Raw genomic sequence first — 16,795 nt, 5'->3', positions numbered from 1 at the left:
TTCAAAATCCAGCACACTGTAGTGCTTTTAGAAAATAGTAACTTTAAGTTAATTTAGTTACTAGGCAGAAATTCATTTTGGTTATAGTAAAAAATAAATATTAGAATTTTGTGTTTGCTTTTAACATAGAGGTGAATAAAGTCTTTTAAAAAGTGTTGTGTCATTATTTACTTCATCCCACATACTCTCAGTGAGGCAGCACACTTTCAAAGTCTCAGTCTGGGTCACTTATGAGGAATGACACATCAGCATATTTTCTCCAGCAGTATCATTGCCTTGTGCATACAAACCCAAACAGGCTATGACCATGTGTTGTCTTTAGCTTTTTGATTAGTGGCAGAGCATTCCTGACTTCACTGGCACATGTTAGCAAGCAACACTGAGCTCATAGAGCTTAAATAGCACGGTGGGAGGGCCGGGGCAGAGCAGCTGGGGTATATAAAGGACTGCCGTGTAGATTCTCAAACTAAGAGAAGAGTCAATACGGAAAAACTGAGGAAGCTTTCAGTTCTCACTGGACCCTGAAGACATCTAGTCAGAGGCAGGAACCTGCAATCAGAACAACACTGACATCATGTCCCAGCACGCAGCCTTGACCAGCTTGTTTGGCGATGACCCTTTCTTCAGTCATGAACAGGTGCTGTGGCCTCTCAATATTGAAGCCCTGTCTTCTCTCCAGCGAGACTTCTTCAACCGGAGAGCCAAACTAGCTGACAGCCTCCTGAGCCAGCTCTATGATGGGCCCCAGCTGCTCAACTTCAACCAGATGCCCCTAATGTCTAACACATTGAAGCGGTATGTACAGTAGCCCTGATTTGGTGTTTGTTCAAACCTACAGATTTGGTTTTAATTTAATCATCCATAAGATCACCGCTGATCTGCCTAGAGTTATGGTATGTTTTAGCCAAATGCTAAATACTAAAATGCTAAAAGCGGTAATAAAGTCTTATACATTTTTGGCATCAGATTTTCTATTAAAATATATTTTATTTGGCTTTTCTAAACAGGTAAAGAATCTATTAAAAGGGTAGAATGCTACCTAAGATCTACTCCTATCTTAAGCTTAATCTTAGTTGGGTTGTCAATGATCAGTTTAGACATTCAAACATTTGGGGTTTTATCAAAATTGAAAATTCTGTAAAAAAAAAAAGAAAAGAAAAGAAAAGATACGATGATGATAATAATAATAAATAAGGCAAGCTTTAGCAGAACCCAAACCCTACCCCAAACACAACTATAAAAAGGTTAACAGCCTTTGTGGGTCCGGAGCAATGATGGAGAAATGATTTCTAATACTGATTCACTTTCAGGCTGAGTGATGATGAAGAGCAGCAGAGAGAGCTTTCCACTACAGAGACCCACAAGGAAGTTCAGCCAGCTAATGAAAACAACGGTGACCTCCTGGTGACACTAGATGCTCGCGGTTATGCCCCCAGTGACATCACTGTCAAGCTGGAAGGCCGGTGTCTGGCGGTCGTGGCCATGAAGGAGGCCGGAGCAGAAGAGAGCCAGTCCTGCTCTTCCTCATCCTCCTGTGCGTCCTTCTGCTCCTCTGCATCTTCTCAGGCAGGGTTTGCCCAGAAGATCGACCTGCCTCCTCACCTGGATCTGTCCGGCCTCTCCTGTTCCCTGATGGATAACGGACAGCTGCATATCCATGCCCCTGTGGCTAAGCAAACAGCTGGAGAGGAACACCAGGTACCCATTCGTTTCAGGACATCGCTGGAGTTTCCCATCAAAAAGGACGACACAGAGGAAGAACAAAGAGACTAGTGCATATGTGCCCCCCAAAACACACACACACACACACACACAAGCACATTTTTGATGAGTTTATTTATATACACCCTTCCACAACAAAAAGACTCTACAATGAGTAATGTTTACAATTATTAGATAAAGACAACTTTTTATTTTATAACAATGTGCAATTTGTATCAACTGTAAAAATGAAATAAATTGTCAAATGGAAAATAATATCATATAAAATTGGCTTTTTCTGAGGACTACTGTGACCACATGATGGTGCCAACAGTCTACTCACACGAGGAGAATGAAGGAGTAGTCAGCAGACACAGATGGAGGAAGAGAACAAGAAGAATCCTAAAAGCTGGCATTAACTCCCCTAAGGTGGCTGAATTAGTACCTTAAAAGGTTCAAGTGACATTTGGTTTCCTGGGGCGAAGTTATTTGCCGGCGTGCTGGAGCTGGTGACAAACAAAAGGAGCAGCTTAACATTTTATGAGTCCTTCCCTGAGGGTGTCATGATAGAGAAGAGAAGAAATAAAGGCATTATTAGAAAAGGTGAACAGAATAGAATGAAAGGGAACAGAAACATTGGCCGTTTCTGAGGGATTAGTTCAACCAAATCCTAACCTTACTTTTTCTTTTCTATGACAATAACTTTAATTTGTTTTTTTTCTTAAAGATCTGCTGCCAATGCAAATAAGGTAACTAAATTTACTTTATGATACTAACTTGGGCCTTAGGAAAACTGCACAAAAGGTAATATCTTCGCCAATACCCTACCAGACATAACCAAAATAAGAAGATAACATTATTAGATTACTATTATTAACAATTGTACCACATGAATCAATGAGACTTTATCAGAATGTTGCAAATTTATTAAAAATCAGGAAATCTTTAAGAAAAGTTTCTTTATGCTTTGATGTGCTATTCTAAAATTTGGTCAACTGCTCAGTCTGCTTTGGTTTAATTATTCTTGTAGTTGTTGACATTGTCAGCAAAGACACGCACATTTGTGTATGAAAGGTCAAACAATTGCACTGCATGCCAGGATGAAAATCAATCCACAAAGTCCAAGGCACTCCCTGAAGACTTCTGCAATTATCTGTAGTGAGGAATAGATCAGGACGAGGGTTAAGATCTATTTCTACACCCTTAAGTGTTTCCTGAAGCATGGCGCTCTGGATAATTGTATAATAAAAAATATTAGTGCTCTGTAGAGCTAAGTTTAACCTTGATAGAAGAAATAACCAAGAACTTATTGATCACCTTAGCAGAGCTTTAGAAGTTCATTGAGGAGACAGAAAAAGTGACCAGACGGATGACTATGAGGACTAAATCAAGCCTTTGTAGGGCTTGGAAGAAAAACAGAATTCAGGAATAACTATGTCCTTCACCAAACCATACTGAATTGACCTCATTAAATATCTGTGAAAAGATCTGCAAATGACGCTTCACAAATGGTGCCTTTTTACCCTGATTTAAGGTCACAAAATGGGGCAAACTTTCAAATCTTGGACGAAAGAGGCTGTAGAGACCAATCCAACATATTTAAGGTTGTTGTAGGGACATCTTCAAAGTGGATGAAAGGTCTTACATAGACTAATGGATTACTGAGTATAAAAACAGCATTTTCTCTGTTTTATTGAAGCTGACTCTCACAGATGGACAGATACGTACCAGGTCATAGCAGTAGTGAGATAGGTCTCTCATTCCAGCTCTTCACATATTTGACTCTTGTAAAAGACCACTTGGCATCTAATACAAACACATAACAAACATAACAGAACAAAGTACATGCACACTGGGAGCACATAAACTCTCACTGCTGACAAACAGAGATGTTTAATGTCAGAATGTCAGAAGACATGAAATTTGACATTTGAATTTCCACAGTTCAAAATTCTTTATTTCTTTTTTTTAATCCTCTCCTCTCTGGCAGCTTTTGCAATCAGTATTAAGATCTGATTGTGCTGTTGTGCCAAACACATTTTGCTTTTCCAAGATCAGCTCTGTAAATTCTCTATAGGCAGACTGGACATCCCAGCATGGGCCAAACTGCCCTATGCAGCGAGGCAACAAAGAGGGCGCAGACCAGCCCAGTGCAAGGAGACCAGGCGAACCCAGGCACCAGATCCACATGCCCCACTCGCAGAGCCACCCAGAAGAGGGTTGAGTTCATGTTTGGGCACAGTGAAGGATCGCTCTGAATTTGAGTGGTAGCGGCTAGCATAGACCAAAACTCTCGGTAAAACCATCTGGTCCTGGGGCTTTATCTTGTTAACAAATTCTGCAATGTCAGCGTCGGAAGGATTAATCTGTGATGAGTTTAAAGCTTCATAAAAATCTTTCAAATATTTATTTGTATATTTATATGTTGTTGGTCATGAGCAACGATCCCAGTGGAATCCTTTAAAGAATAAATACTTGTTTTGGGTTTTTTTATTTAGCTTTAACTGGTTAGTAAGTTTTTCAAACCCAGCCTTTGCCTTAATTGTTTCATTTAGTTCTACTTCTCGTTTTGTCAGGTTGGTAATTATATGCTCTTGTGGTGAGGCAGCATAGGCAGATTCTAATGATTTCATTTTTTGTTCTAGTTCAAATACGTTTAGAAAGCACTAAATCCTTGTTTTTCTTATGTGAACAGTAAGATAATGTTTTGCCCCTCATTACTACCTTTCCTGTTTCCCATAGAACATGTGTTGATGTCCCTGCTAGGTCATTATTATCTAAATATATTGCCCGTTCCATTTTGAAATAATTAATGAGGTCTTGTTCTTTAAATAGTGATGTATTAAATCTCCAGCTCCTAATTAGTGGTGTGACTCTTTTCTGTGTCAGACAGATAAATACTAGTGTATGATCACTGATAGTGATAGAATGAGTGTTTTTAATATCCCTCATAACGGAGCTGGAACTAAAAAGTAGTCTGAGCGACAGTGTGAGTGGTGTACTGGTGAAAAGAAGGTGTAATACTGAGAGTGGGGTGATGTGAACGCCAAGCATCACAAAGACCAAACTCACAGCCACATCGTTTGACTCACTGCTGTACTGAGACAGGTTGAAGTTTCCTCCTATTATGTGTTAGAGTGATCTGAAGGAAAACCCATGTCTTCACCCTGCCTTTTGACACCTTATGAGATGTGGGGTTTTTTTTAAAGATTATTTTATTTTATTAGTTCATTGTATGTTTTTTATACTGTTTTTATTTTTTATTTTCTCTGTTTTGTTTTCTCTATGGTTCTTTACTTATTTCCCGTATTTTGGTCCTGTGCTGGCTGTTATCAAGTGCTTTATAAATAAAGTTGGATGAGACTGAGAGTGAAAAAAGAAGGTATAAACAAAGGAGGGGTCATCAACATTTGGTCCATATATTAGTGATACACAGATCCATATTTTGAATACATAGATAAAGTATTATTAATCTGCCTTGTGGACCTGCTGCTAACAGTTCATTTTCCTGTTAATTAATATGGTTAAACCTCTTTGTTTTGAGTAGCAGGCTGAGAACGTGTGAAGGAAATATGAAGAGGTGAGTTTTGGTCATATGAGTCTCCTGTAGAAAGACAGTATATGCTGGTAAGTCATTTAACCGATTAGTCATTTTGAGACTCTTTTTCCTGGAATCAATTCCTCGTAATTCCATGTGACGAGCCTCAGTGTGGTCATAGTGGAGTGTGGAATTTACACCAAAACTGTGTGTTTATCTGTCTGTCTCGTATGGCTGCATGTTAGTGTGTGAGTGGTTGGTATGTCTGTGACTGTGCTGTATGTTTCTGTGGTAAACAGCAGCATTGAGGTAGAGCATACATAATGCTGAGTGCTGAAGGAAATAGAAAAGATGTGAAAGGAGATAAAGGGAATAAGTCACACAGTTCAGTTCCAATTCATACAAACCAATTTAACCGAAACTGAACAAGAAGAGTGTAGTGAAGAGAGTAATAAGTCATCCTTATTAGTACTTTCCCCCATTTAGGCCATTTTGACTAAGATGAGGGGTCAAAATATATTTTCTTTTCTTTTCTTGCTTTTCTTGCTCTTTCTTGTTTATGTCACAACTTCTGCATTCTCCTTGTATCAATGATTTCAAACAGTTGTGACAAACTTGTCTCTCTCCCTCTAATTTTTCATAACTGTCCTCCTAGAAATGTCTTCACAGGACCTGCAGGGGTTCACAGTGTGTAGGTGTGCGTGATTGTGACTATGCATAGATTTGTGTCTAAGTGTTTGTATGTGCGTAAGTTCTTGCCTTTCTAAAACTAAACGTGCTCACGCATGTAGAATGATGTCATCCAGAGTGAGGGCTGTTCTCTGCCATTGGAGTGATACAGATGTATGTGTGTGTACATGTTTAGACATCTTTGTGAGGACAGAAATTGGCATGCCACTATACTTGTGGGGACCAACAGTCCCTAATGGGGACAAAATGCCCATCCGCACTAGTTTGAAGACATTTTTGAGGCTCAAAATGTGGTTTTAATGTCAGGGTCACAGTTAGTTTTGGAGGTGAGAAGAAAAGAATCAAAGGGTTGAAAATGGCTGCAATGCAATGAGGGTTGCAATGAATAGCAAGACTTTGCCCTCGCATATATACGTTTGCAGGAAATGTCTGCACATTTTCCTTGCAGACAGTTATAAGGTCATAATAATGATGGATTTTACAGTCCAATAAGGCGGCAAACTCAGTTTCTCCTGGAGAAGGACTCCCTCACCGGGGATGCTGTTAAAACTGGCAGACACTTCTCTCTATGCACAAGTCATCTCAATAATCTGCTTTGTGCATGTGTGAATTTGCTTGCAGTCCTTTGGCTGATTTCCCAAAAAATGTAAAAACCCATCTCTGGTACAGCAATAAGTCAAAATATGTAAGAACAAAAAGGCAGATACCTGTTAATTTTACCCAAAGGAAATTACAATTATCACATCATCTGCTCAGTTATTTCCTCCTGTGATGTTATTGTCCTGTGCGAAGAAATGTTCCACAGAACTTCCAAACTGAAAAAAACTCCAAAAACTAATAAACAATCATCAAAATACAGATCAGAGAGACTTCTTAAACCTATTTTGTGTTATTTAAAGAATATTTTCATCAATCTTGTAATGTACTGCCATCTTGTGGCAGTGGGCTGCCCACTGTGGGCCATGTGGGTCTGTCCAAAGTGACCCCGCATGAAACCTAAGGGGGTATATTTGCTAGGTGAGCTGTCAGAGGTTAGTGGAAGAAACACAGTTATTTAATATTATATTATAAACTCACTGGTGTAAGCAGCACCAGCGAGAGTTTTGTCCTGCAGGCTCAATTTTGTACCCAAGCCAGCTCTAGCCTCAGTGTGTGCTCTACTACGAACTGCCAAAATGTGACTGATGACTTAAATAAAAATTAGATGTGCATAACCTGGAGGAAACACTTCATGACTTGCTCACTCATAATAGGCTAAAAGCAGAAATAATGCTGGTTACATTTTATATTATAGAGCTCTGGATTTTCTGTCATAATACTTCCTGAAAATTGTGATTTTGTAAACACAAGCAGCAAAGCTATTCTCCCTAAACAATTAGAATTATAATTTAAAATCAAATTAGTTTCCATTTCATAGCATTTCATGTTTCTGACCCTTACTTAGGCTCATATGAGAGATGATGAGATGAGATAGCCTTTATTTGTCAGTTGCAGGTCTTTTGCCCACAACCGAGATGACAGACCTTGCCGACCGTACATACAATACACAAACATCACATTGGGGAGACAGGTCAGGCTAGGTAGCGAGGAAAAAAACATCGAAATGTGTAACACAAAAGGATAATACAGGAATGCACAGATATCAACACACCACAGCACAATAAACACATTCCAGTGTGTACATCTGATCTGGGACCGTTGCAATCTTTCGACTGCGCCTCCAACTGACCCGATGTCCACATCAGAGGGGAGGTAAGCGTTGGAGGTGGCGTGGGATCCGGGGTAGGGAGGGTGATGCGTCAGTGAGTGCTTATCAGTATCAGTATATGTATGTGTGTGCGTGTCCATAGTTAAGCTGAGACAGTGTCCTTCGCCCTGCCAGGCTAAGTAAACAGTCTTCCAGCCAAGGTGGCCTTGCATGGAATGGGAAGGAACAGTCTCAACACAGTCGTTATCAGGGTGTTTTGTTCAGCTCCGGCCTTGCAGCTGGCGCCATATAAAATTTCCAAATGCTGCTTTGGTTTTGCTTTTGATTCCCATGCTAAAAGTGGATGGACTCTTATTGTGAGTCATCTTGGCTCAAGATGTGCACCAAATGGTATTACTGTTATGACATGTGGCCAACTGATTCATCATACTTGACAAATGTGGAATTATCATGCACTGACACTTTTTCCACAGTAGTAGAAGAAATGTAAACAAAACCTCTGTTGACTACAAAGCTGCATTTCATATGTTGTGTTCAGTAGTTTATTCAGTAGTTAGTCTGAAATGCCACTGCGAGAGCACATCACCCCAGTTTCATCCTCTGCCGCTGGCTTCTAGTTCCTTTCAGATTTTAAGATTATGTTGCTTGTTTTTAGGCTTTAAATGAACTTGCCCCTCCTTATTTATCTGTGCTTTTAAGTATCCACAACTCATCAAGGACACTGAGGTCTTCTAATCAGATGATTCTGAATGTTCTCCGGACAAGGCTAAAAGATATATGGAACTGGTCCTTCCAGTTTTAGGACCTGACCTGTGGAAACGCCTGCCTAACCCTTTCAGGCTGTTTTCTTGTGTTTGTGTCAGTGTTGATGGTATTACTTGCACATAAACCACTACATTGGACACCGATGTGTCACTCCATACCCTGTCACCCACTCCAAAGGTGATGTCGTCCACATAAGTGGACATGTACTATTTAAAAAATACATGTTTAAAAGTTAAAAAAAATAATTTTTCATGCTTGATTGAGGCTGATTGAGGTTGTCATAATTCATGCTGAAAGGGCTAATCAAATCTTTATAATAATTAACAGACCTTCGTCCTGCCTCATCTTACCTGCTTTCCCTGACTTTTAATATGTGCACAGACATCTAAGTCTCAGCCTGCTTTATTGTGTTTTATATTATTTTATTTTAGTGTATTTTATTGTTTTTTATTGTCCTTTATCATTGTTGTATTACTAGCTGAACCTATAAAGCACTTCAGTCAGCTATAGTAGGTTTAATTGTGCAATACAAATAAAGTTTTAGAAATTGAAGTCTCTCCTAAAAAAGCAGAAAAAACAAAACAACAAAAACTTTTTAGTATTAGCACATGCTAGCAAATACTTACTGTACTTACTATACTATTTTTATTAGCACGTTCAGGTAGCTTTAATATAAATGATTTATTCATGCTTTATTGTGCAGCAGTGATGTGACGCATCTATTAGGAGAGTTTCTTTTTCCTCTTTTGCTAAGAGCATTTTAGTTCTGAACACAAATTTGCATATCCCCATAAAATGGCTGTGAAACAGTCATCAAAGGTAAACTATCACTTCAATTGATACAAAAATATTAATTTGGAGTACCACAGTACAGCAGTGTAGAGTAGGTGAGCCTGACTCTGTTAAGAGAAAAACAAGGTTGTAACTCTCTCGTCCCCACATGATATGTGGCAGTGGGTAAGTGCTGTGCTCTGTGTATAAGACAGCGACTGCCGCGCCCATCGTCAGAGACAACAGCTCGGGGCGTCTGACCAAACTGTTCTCTCTGTTAAACTCAGTTAAATGCCCGCTCATCAGGTGTTTGCAATATATGTTTAAAAAAAAACTTCCATGACATATATTGTCCTGCCTCCCTGATGCACAAAGTTACACTTTACTAGATTAATATGTCTGACTGAGGATAACATACAGAGGGTGCAAGAAATGCTCAGCAATGAAACGCGATGCCCTTTAGCATCGCATTTCAATGCACTCTGCATTTCTTTTTGACATGTTACAGCATAAATGTTTAATGTTTGAGGGAACATGTTTTTTCTCTTTAACTATATGTAATCAAATTAAATTTAACACCTAAATCTGACCAAGTGAGTTTTGTGATTACATCAACGAGTAAAACTGAAATATACAAATCATAAAAAAGGGAAACAAATTAGTGAGTTAAAAAAAGCTTATCAGCGTGCAAAATACAAAGGTCTCTTGGCTGATATTATAATTACAGTGACTTACATCACTGCCTTGCCTCAAGCCTCCTACAGCAGACCTGGCAGCTTAAGTGGGGTGTTATATCCAAGAGTGCAATATTGCTATGCCTGCCTCCTAGGGACACCTCATAAGGGGGAATGGGAGTTTTTGATGCACTAGGATGAGGATGTGAAATGCTTGTGTTTTCTGCTAAATAAAGATGAATAATGGTCATTGTTTTTAGTAACACACAATTGGTTCATAATAGCAACTAAGTAAAATGATGAATTTCATTTCAGCAGACAGATGAAGGGAGGCTGAAGTTATTTATTATACAATATGAAGTGAACTTGGTCATTGAGAAAGACCCACACTACCCCACACTAACTGCTGGTGTTGCTGGCACTCTAACTGTGCTTAGCTAAGTTGAAGTTGAAGGCAAGCATCTCTTCTCCTATACCTGATCATTGGGCCACAGTTATAACTGTACGTCTGTGGCTCTGCTGTGGTTTAATCTTTGATTTTAGTGCCACGTATGAAAATGATTGAATGTAAACACTTTAAAAGTACTATTCTTCTCATCAGGGAACCATGTAGTAATTTTTTTATTTAATGAGTTAAGATTCACAAAGGGTCTCGTAGACAGAACACACAACAACAGTCTATTCCATTACCAATTCTTCTTGGTTCCAGTTGTGACAGTAAAAGGGATCAGCAAACTTATTTAAGGATAAGACCAATGCCCAACTTCATCTCACTATCTCTGTCCCAGCACAGAAATATCCCTTTTTCTTTCTTCTACTAACTCTGTTTTACTCCACCGCCATCAAAAATATTGAACTGCACTGCTGTCATTGTCTGTAAAATGTTGTTCTTGCCATTTTTCTGCCTCTTCTCTCATAGAGGGTGTGTGTGCAGGAAATAGGGGGATCAATGGCTCAAATGAGCTTTATTGATTGAAGGAAAGGCTACCAAAAGCCCCGAGGCTTTTTGACCACTTCTTTAACCTTCTCTCATTTCTTGTTTGGTTTCTTTTTCTTTCCAGTGTTTTCTTTTTTTAATCCATGTGGCTTTCTTAACCTATTTCCCCCTTTCTATTTTTGTATGTACAGATCTGTCTGACCATCCCGCTGACAACATCACCCCTCACAACCTGTAAGGACCCTTGGGACTTTTCAATCCAGCACTAAGTGGGAGGAGTTACATGAGATCGTCCATCAAGCCGTTTCTGGCACATCATAAAAAATACGAGAGTACCCTGCATTATATAGGGGTGAAACCCAATACCCATGACAAAAACATTTGCAAATCAAATAAATAATTATTTTTGGAGGTTTTATTGCAGCACTTTCTTTCCAATGAATTAGGGGCTAGGAATATTTGTTCCTAGTGACCAGAGGGTGACCAGCTAGGCCTGTAATACTGAGGCTGAAGGGACTAAATGCTCACAAAGAACACAAAGTTAATAAATCTCATGCAACTACAAAAGAAGCAAAAATAATAATTATTTATTAGATTGATCTCAAAATACCTTTGCATTTCCTTTTTTGCTAATTCACCCAGTGTGAGGTATGTCTCAGATGAAGCAGTCTCGATTAGCACAAGTCACAGCCACCTGCTGGAATCAACCGTGAAAGTGAGCTTCGACATGTGTCCCCAGTGGCTGGGACACATATCCATGGCAACATGTTGGACTTAGACCAGAGAAATAAAATGGAATTGCCACATTGTGGTCCTACCACACACTGGGGAGGAAATGTGGTGGGTGTTCTAACAACTGGAAAGCGAACAAAACTCTGTTAGTGTGCCAAACACTGTCTGCTGCATTAAGGAAGGTGAAATAATCTTTTATTACAACCAGCGTGAATATTAATTAGATATCTGCATTCATTCTCAAAAAAGCACTATGTGACTTGTCTGATTTATTAGACAGGATTTAAATAAATCATAGGAAATTGGAATTTATTTAAAGATATGAATTGTTAGGACTTTGAAATGTAATTACTGGCCAAAAAAAAAGAAAAATACATGTATGCAGGCCCCTTCTAGAGATTTCAACAAGCACAAGTTTGAAACAACTATTTGAATAAATCATAAACAACCTCTTTCAGTTTAACATCTAATGAAAACCTTGACTGAGTGGAATGAATGTGTATTGTATTAAAAAGCAGTTAATCCTTTCTATTGGTTTTATTATATACACTTTATAGTTCATTTAATCATGACAATGTGTTGCTTATTGTTCAGACGCTGATATTAAAAGCTGGTATGAGATAGTGATCATATCATGTTTTTAATGAACAGCAACAGATGATGAAGTTAGCAGTGGAATGAAATACATTTACTGCATGGTGAGAAGAAAAACACAACGGCCATAATAAGATTGCTATGAAACTTGAGCTCATTACTCTCCACGATCATATTATCTTTAGTTATATTAAATAAAGAGGTAGAAATGTTTCCAACACAGCATTAAGATTTATAATTTGAATACACTCTAATGGCCGTGAAACAGGCCATTTGAGGAGAATGAAGCAGTGTGAGGCACAGATACACATCAGACAATCACAGTCACTTAAAATTACACAAGCAGCTAAGGCCCACATGTGCTGGCCCCAAACCTGTTTTTGACTTTTAGTGCTTTTGTAGGATCTTTGCTGTACAATCGAAAGTGCTTTGAGGCTGTTGTTGTGATTTGGAATATAAATAAAACTGAACTGAGCTGAAAATTCATAAACCTACTGTCATCATTTAATAAATAATAATGGATTGCATTTATATAGCGCTTTACAATTCCACTATTCATTCACTCTCACATTCACACACTGGTGGAGGCAGCTCCAGTTGTAGCCACAGCTGCCCTGGGGCAGACTGACAGAAGCGAGGCTGCCATACCGCGCCATCGGCCCCTCTGGTCAACACCAATAGGTGGTAGATGAAGTGTCTTGCCCAAGGACACAACGACCGAGACAGAAAGAGCTGCGGATCGAACCAGTAACCTTCCGGTTACAAGATGAGCTTCCCAACCCCCTGAGCCACGGTCGCCCCGAAGAGGTGCAACATCAATTTTACCGATGAAAGATTGTTGTCTTTGCAGCTAGCCTCATTGTATATTTCAGGAGAACACAACATACAAAGGTTTCACTGAAGAGTATTTAAATAAATCATACATACTGCAAATTGCACCTATTATCAGAAGCACATGCAGAGCTTGCTATTTTCAGATCTGTTACATATACCACATTGAAATATCTGTCAAAATGTAAAAATTTACAGGGCGCATGTGAAGCAATCAGATTAATGCCTGAATCTAACAATTATTTGTTATGTGTTGACTGTCATAAATACCTGCAGCCTCACATGTAATGTTGCTGAAAAAGTCATCAAGTGGGTTCATTTTTCACCTGCTAATCTGCACTGATCTTGGTAGCATGTTGGCTGTTATCTAAACTCAACTAGCTGCTTCTGTGTTTACTTTACTGCTCTGTTAGCACATTACACTCAGAACTTCCCATCACTTCTATCAGTGTGTTTTTGGGAATACAGCCACATACTTGTTTGCCCCACTTAGTAAATCTGTCCCTAAGTGAGAAACGCACACACACAAGCTCACCACAGCAGTTGCGTTAGACTGATGTGTTGTTCCTGGTGCTGATACAGCTGCTTATCAGTAAAGTCTGCCTGTCATCGTCTCGACAGAGCAGAGATACAGGCTTAAAGAAACACCGAAAGGCTCCTGAATATCAATCAGACTCGCTTTAAATGCAATTCTGTATCTGTGTGGGTCTCTTTGTGCGTGTCTGTATGTGTCTATCTGTGTGTGTGTGTTTCACAACAATCCTAAAACATCTGTATTTGTAGCACCTATTGGCTCGATACAGCAGAAAAGGCTGTAAAAAATTTTTTTAAAGTATTTGGAAATTTCAATTTCTGTGTGTGTGTGTGTGTGTGTGTGTGTGTGTGTGTGTGTGTGTGTGTGTGTGTGTTGGGGGGGCTGAGTTTTGTGCATCAACATGGACAGCACTGTGTTTTATCAGCGCGGTTTAAATGTTTCCTGCCACTCATCTTCCTCGTTTGTAGCGATTCTAACCTTTAGAAGACTGCTATTGATACGATCAGACAGAAATACACAGATGCGCACACTGACACAGACAGACTCACATGCTCTTTGTTCAGCTTTTTGTTTCCTTATGAATAGATTTTATATGCTTCCATTAACTTCCATTATATGGTTATCCCACATGATTAGCAGGGCATCTTACAGTCATGGTATCAAATAAGTAGATCCCTGTAAAATTACTAATAAAGCCTCTTGAATAGAAGTGTGTGAAGCTGTATTGCCAAGTTTTACAACTGATGAAGTATGTAATCAAAGCTCCAAATGATGTGAAATACAAAATTTTATTGGACCAAAAAATGACAAATGGCTGACAAAAAGTCAGAGCTCTGTTGAGCCAACCATCCCTTTAACGTTAACTAGTGATGACTTCATGAACTTCTTCACAAATAAAATTTTTATCATTAGAGAAAAAATTACCAATAATCATCCCACAGATCTAATATTATCTACAGCTACTCTTAGTACCATTGATGTTAAGTTAGACTCTTTTTTTCCAATCGATCTTTCTGAGTTAACTTCAATAATTACTTCCTCCAAACCATCAACGTGTCTTTTAGACCCCATTCCTACAAAACTGCTCAAAGAAGTCCTGCCATTGATTAATTCTTCGATCTTATATATGATCAACCTATCTCTAATAATCGGCTATGTACCACAGGCCTTCAAGGTGGCTGTAGTTAAACCTTTACTCAAAAAGCCATCTCTAGACCCAGCAGTCTTAGCTAATTATAGGCCAATCTCCAACCTTCCTTTCATATTGCACTGCAGTGGTTTGTATCATATCTATCTAATAGACTCCAATTTGTGCATGTAAATGGAGAGTCCTCTTCACACACTGAGGTTAATTATGGAGTTCCACAGGGTTCGGTGCTAGGACCAATTCTGTTTACATTATACATGCTTCCCCTAGGCAGCATCATTAGAAGACATAGCATACATTTTCACTGCTATGCAGATGACACCCAGCTCTATCTGTCCATGAAGCCAGATAACACACACCAATTAGTTAAACTGCAGGAATGTCTTAAAGACATAAAGACTTGGATGGCCACTAACTTTCTGCTTCTTAATTCAGATAAAACTGAGGTTATTGTACTCGGCGCTGAAAAGCTTAGAAATATGGTATCTAACCAGATTCTTACTCTGGATGGCATTACCTTGGCCTCCAGTAACACTGTGAGGAACCTTGGAGTCATTTTTGACCAGGATATGTCCTTCAACGCACATATTAAACAAATATGTAAGACTGCGTTCTTCCATTTGCGCAACATCTCTAAAATTAGAAATATCCTGTCTCAGAGTGACGCTGAAAAACTAGTTCATGCATTTATTACTTCCAGGCTAGACTACTGCAATTCATTATTATCAGGATGTCCAAAAAACTCACTGAAAAGCCTTCAGTTAATCCAAAATGCTGCAGCAAGAGTACTGACAGGGACTAGAAAGAGAGAGCATATTTCTCCTGTTTTGGCTTCCCTTCATTGGCTTCCTGTTAAATCCAGAATTGAATTCAAAATCCTGCTCCTCACATACAAGGTCTTAAATAATCAGGCCCCATCTTATCTTAATGACCTTGTAGTACCATATCACCCTATTAGAGCACTTCGCTCCCGCTCTGCAGGCCTACTTGTTGTTCCTAGAGTATTTAAAAGTAGAATGGGAGGGAGAGCCTTCAGTTTTCAGGCCCCTCTTCTGTGGAACCAGCTTCCAGTTTGGATTCAGGAGACAGACACTATCTCTACTTTTAAGATTAGGCTTAAAACCTTCCTTTTTGCTAAAGCATATAGTTAGGGCTGGACCAGGTGACCCTGAATCCTCCCTTAGTTATGCTGCAATAGATGTAGGCTGCCGGGGGATTCCCATGATGCATTGAGTTTTTCCTTTCCAGTCACCTTTCTCACTCACTATGTATTAACAGACCTCTGTATTGAATCGTATCTGTTATTAATCTCTGTCTCTCTTCCACAGCATGTCTTTATCCTGTCTTCCTTCTCTCACCCCAACCGGTCGCAGCAGATGGCCGCCCCTCCCTGAGCCTGGTTCTGCCGGAGGTTTCTTCCTGTTAAAAGGGAGTTTTTCCTTCCCACTGTCGCCAAAGTGCTTGCTCATAGGGGGTCATATGATTGTTGGGCTTTTCTCTGTATCTATGAAGCGCCTTGAGGCGACATTTGTTGTGATTTGGCGCTATATAAATAAAATTGAATTGAATTGAATTGAAAAATGTGTTTTCTAAATCGAAAGGCTACCAGCACCCGAAGGGTCAAAAGAAGTTAACAAACCTAAATCTGATCAATTTCAACAGGTAATTCTGTCATTGAAGTGCATGTATGTAATTTCAGAATGACTGTGTGAATATATTATTTGTCGGAAAGATCTCTAAAAAGAACATTAGAGCAAAACAACAGTTTGCCCATGAAAATACAAGGAAAGAGCTTCACACAGCGCAATTCCTCATATGTGTACATGTACTTGGTCAATAAAACTGATTCTGATTCTGAAGACTTTTTGGAATGATATTCTCTTGATAGATGAATCAAAGTTGTTTGGAAAAAAGTAATATGACACATTTTCAAACACACACCAGATGTAAAAGATCATAAGTACTTGAGGTATGTCCTAGTTGACCTTCGAACATCATGAAACCAATGAATATTTTAGCATTTTTAAATCATCAATAATTTTTAATTGAAACAAACAGGAAAATAACTGCAATATTAAGTCTTCACAATTGGTCAAACTTTCACCAAGTCGTGATGTCTAGACAGTTGCAAAAGAAGACAATACTGTCTTCTGATGGCAAAGCTGCTATCAT

General features: G+C 39.0%; 1 protein-coding gene across 1 annotated transcript; it reads left to right on the top strand.

Moving 5' to 3' along the window:
* The first annotated feature begins 411 nt into the window (after nt 1-411).
* Nucleotides 412-2,003, top strand: hspb9 (heat shock protein, alpha-crystallin-related, 9). Its single transcript, XM_085155787.1, has 2 exons — nt 412-795; nt 1,311-2,003. Exons 1-2 carry the CDS (start codon nt 575-577, stop codon nt 1,771-1,773), a joined length of 684 nt encoding a protein of 227 aa, XP_085011913.1. The 5' UTR covers nt 412-574; the 3' UTR covers nt 1,774-2,003.
* Nucleotides 2,004-16,795: the final 14,792 nt, after the last annotated feature.

Source organism: Neolamprologus multifasciatus, chromosome 4 (genome assembly GCF_963576455.1).
Source record: "Neolamprologus multifasciatus chromosome 4, fNeoMul1.2, whole genome shotgun sequence".
Lineage (NCBI taxonomy): Eukaryota > Metazoa > Chordata > Actinopteri > Cichliformes > Cichlidae > Neolamprologus > Neolamprologus multifasciatus.
The sequence above is the reverse complement of the archived record's forward strand: the minus strand, read 5'-3'. Positions and strand labels throughout refer to the sequence as shown.

Excerpts from the sequence above, each read along its gene's own strand:
- hspb9 (XM_085155787.1), top strand. The coding sequence starts at position 575 with ATGTCCCAGCACGCAGCCTTGACCAGCTTGTTTGGCGATGACCCTTTC. Across the intron at positions 796-1,310 it reads ATGTCTAACACATTGAAGCG|GCTGAGTGATGATGAAGAGC; the intron begins GTATGTACAGTA and ends ATTCACTTTCAG.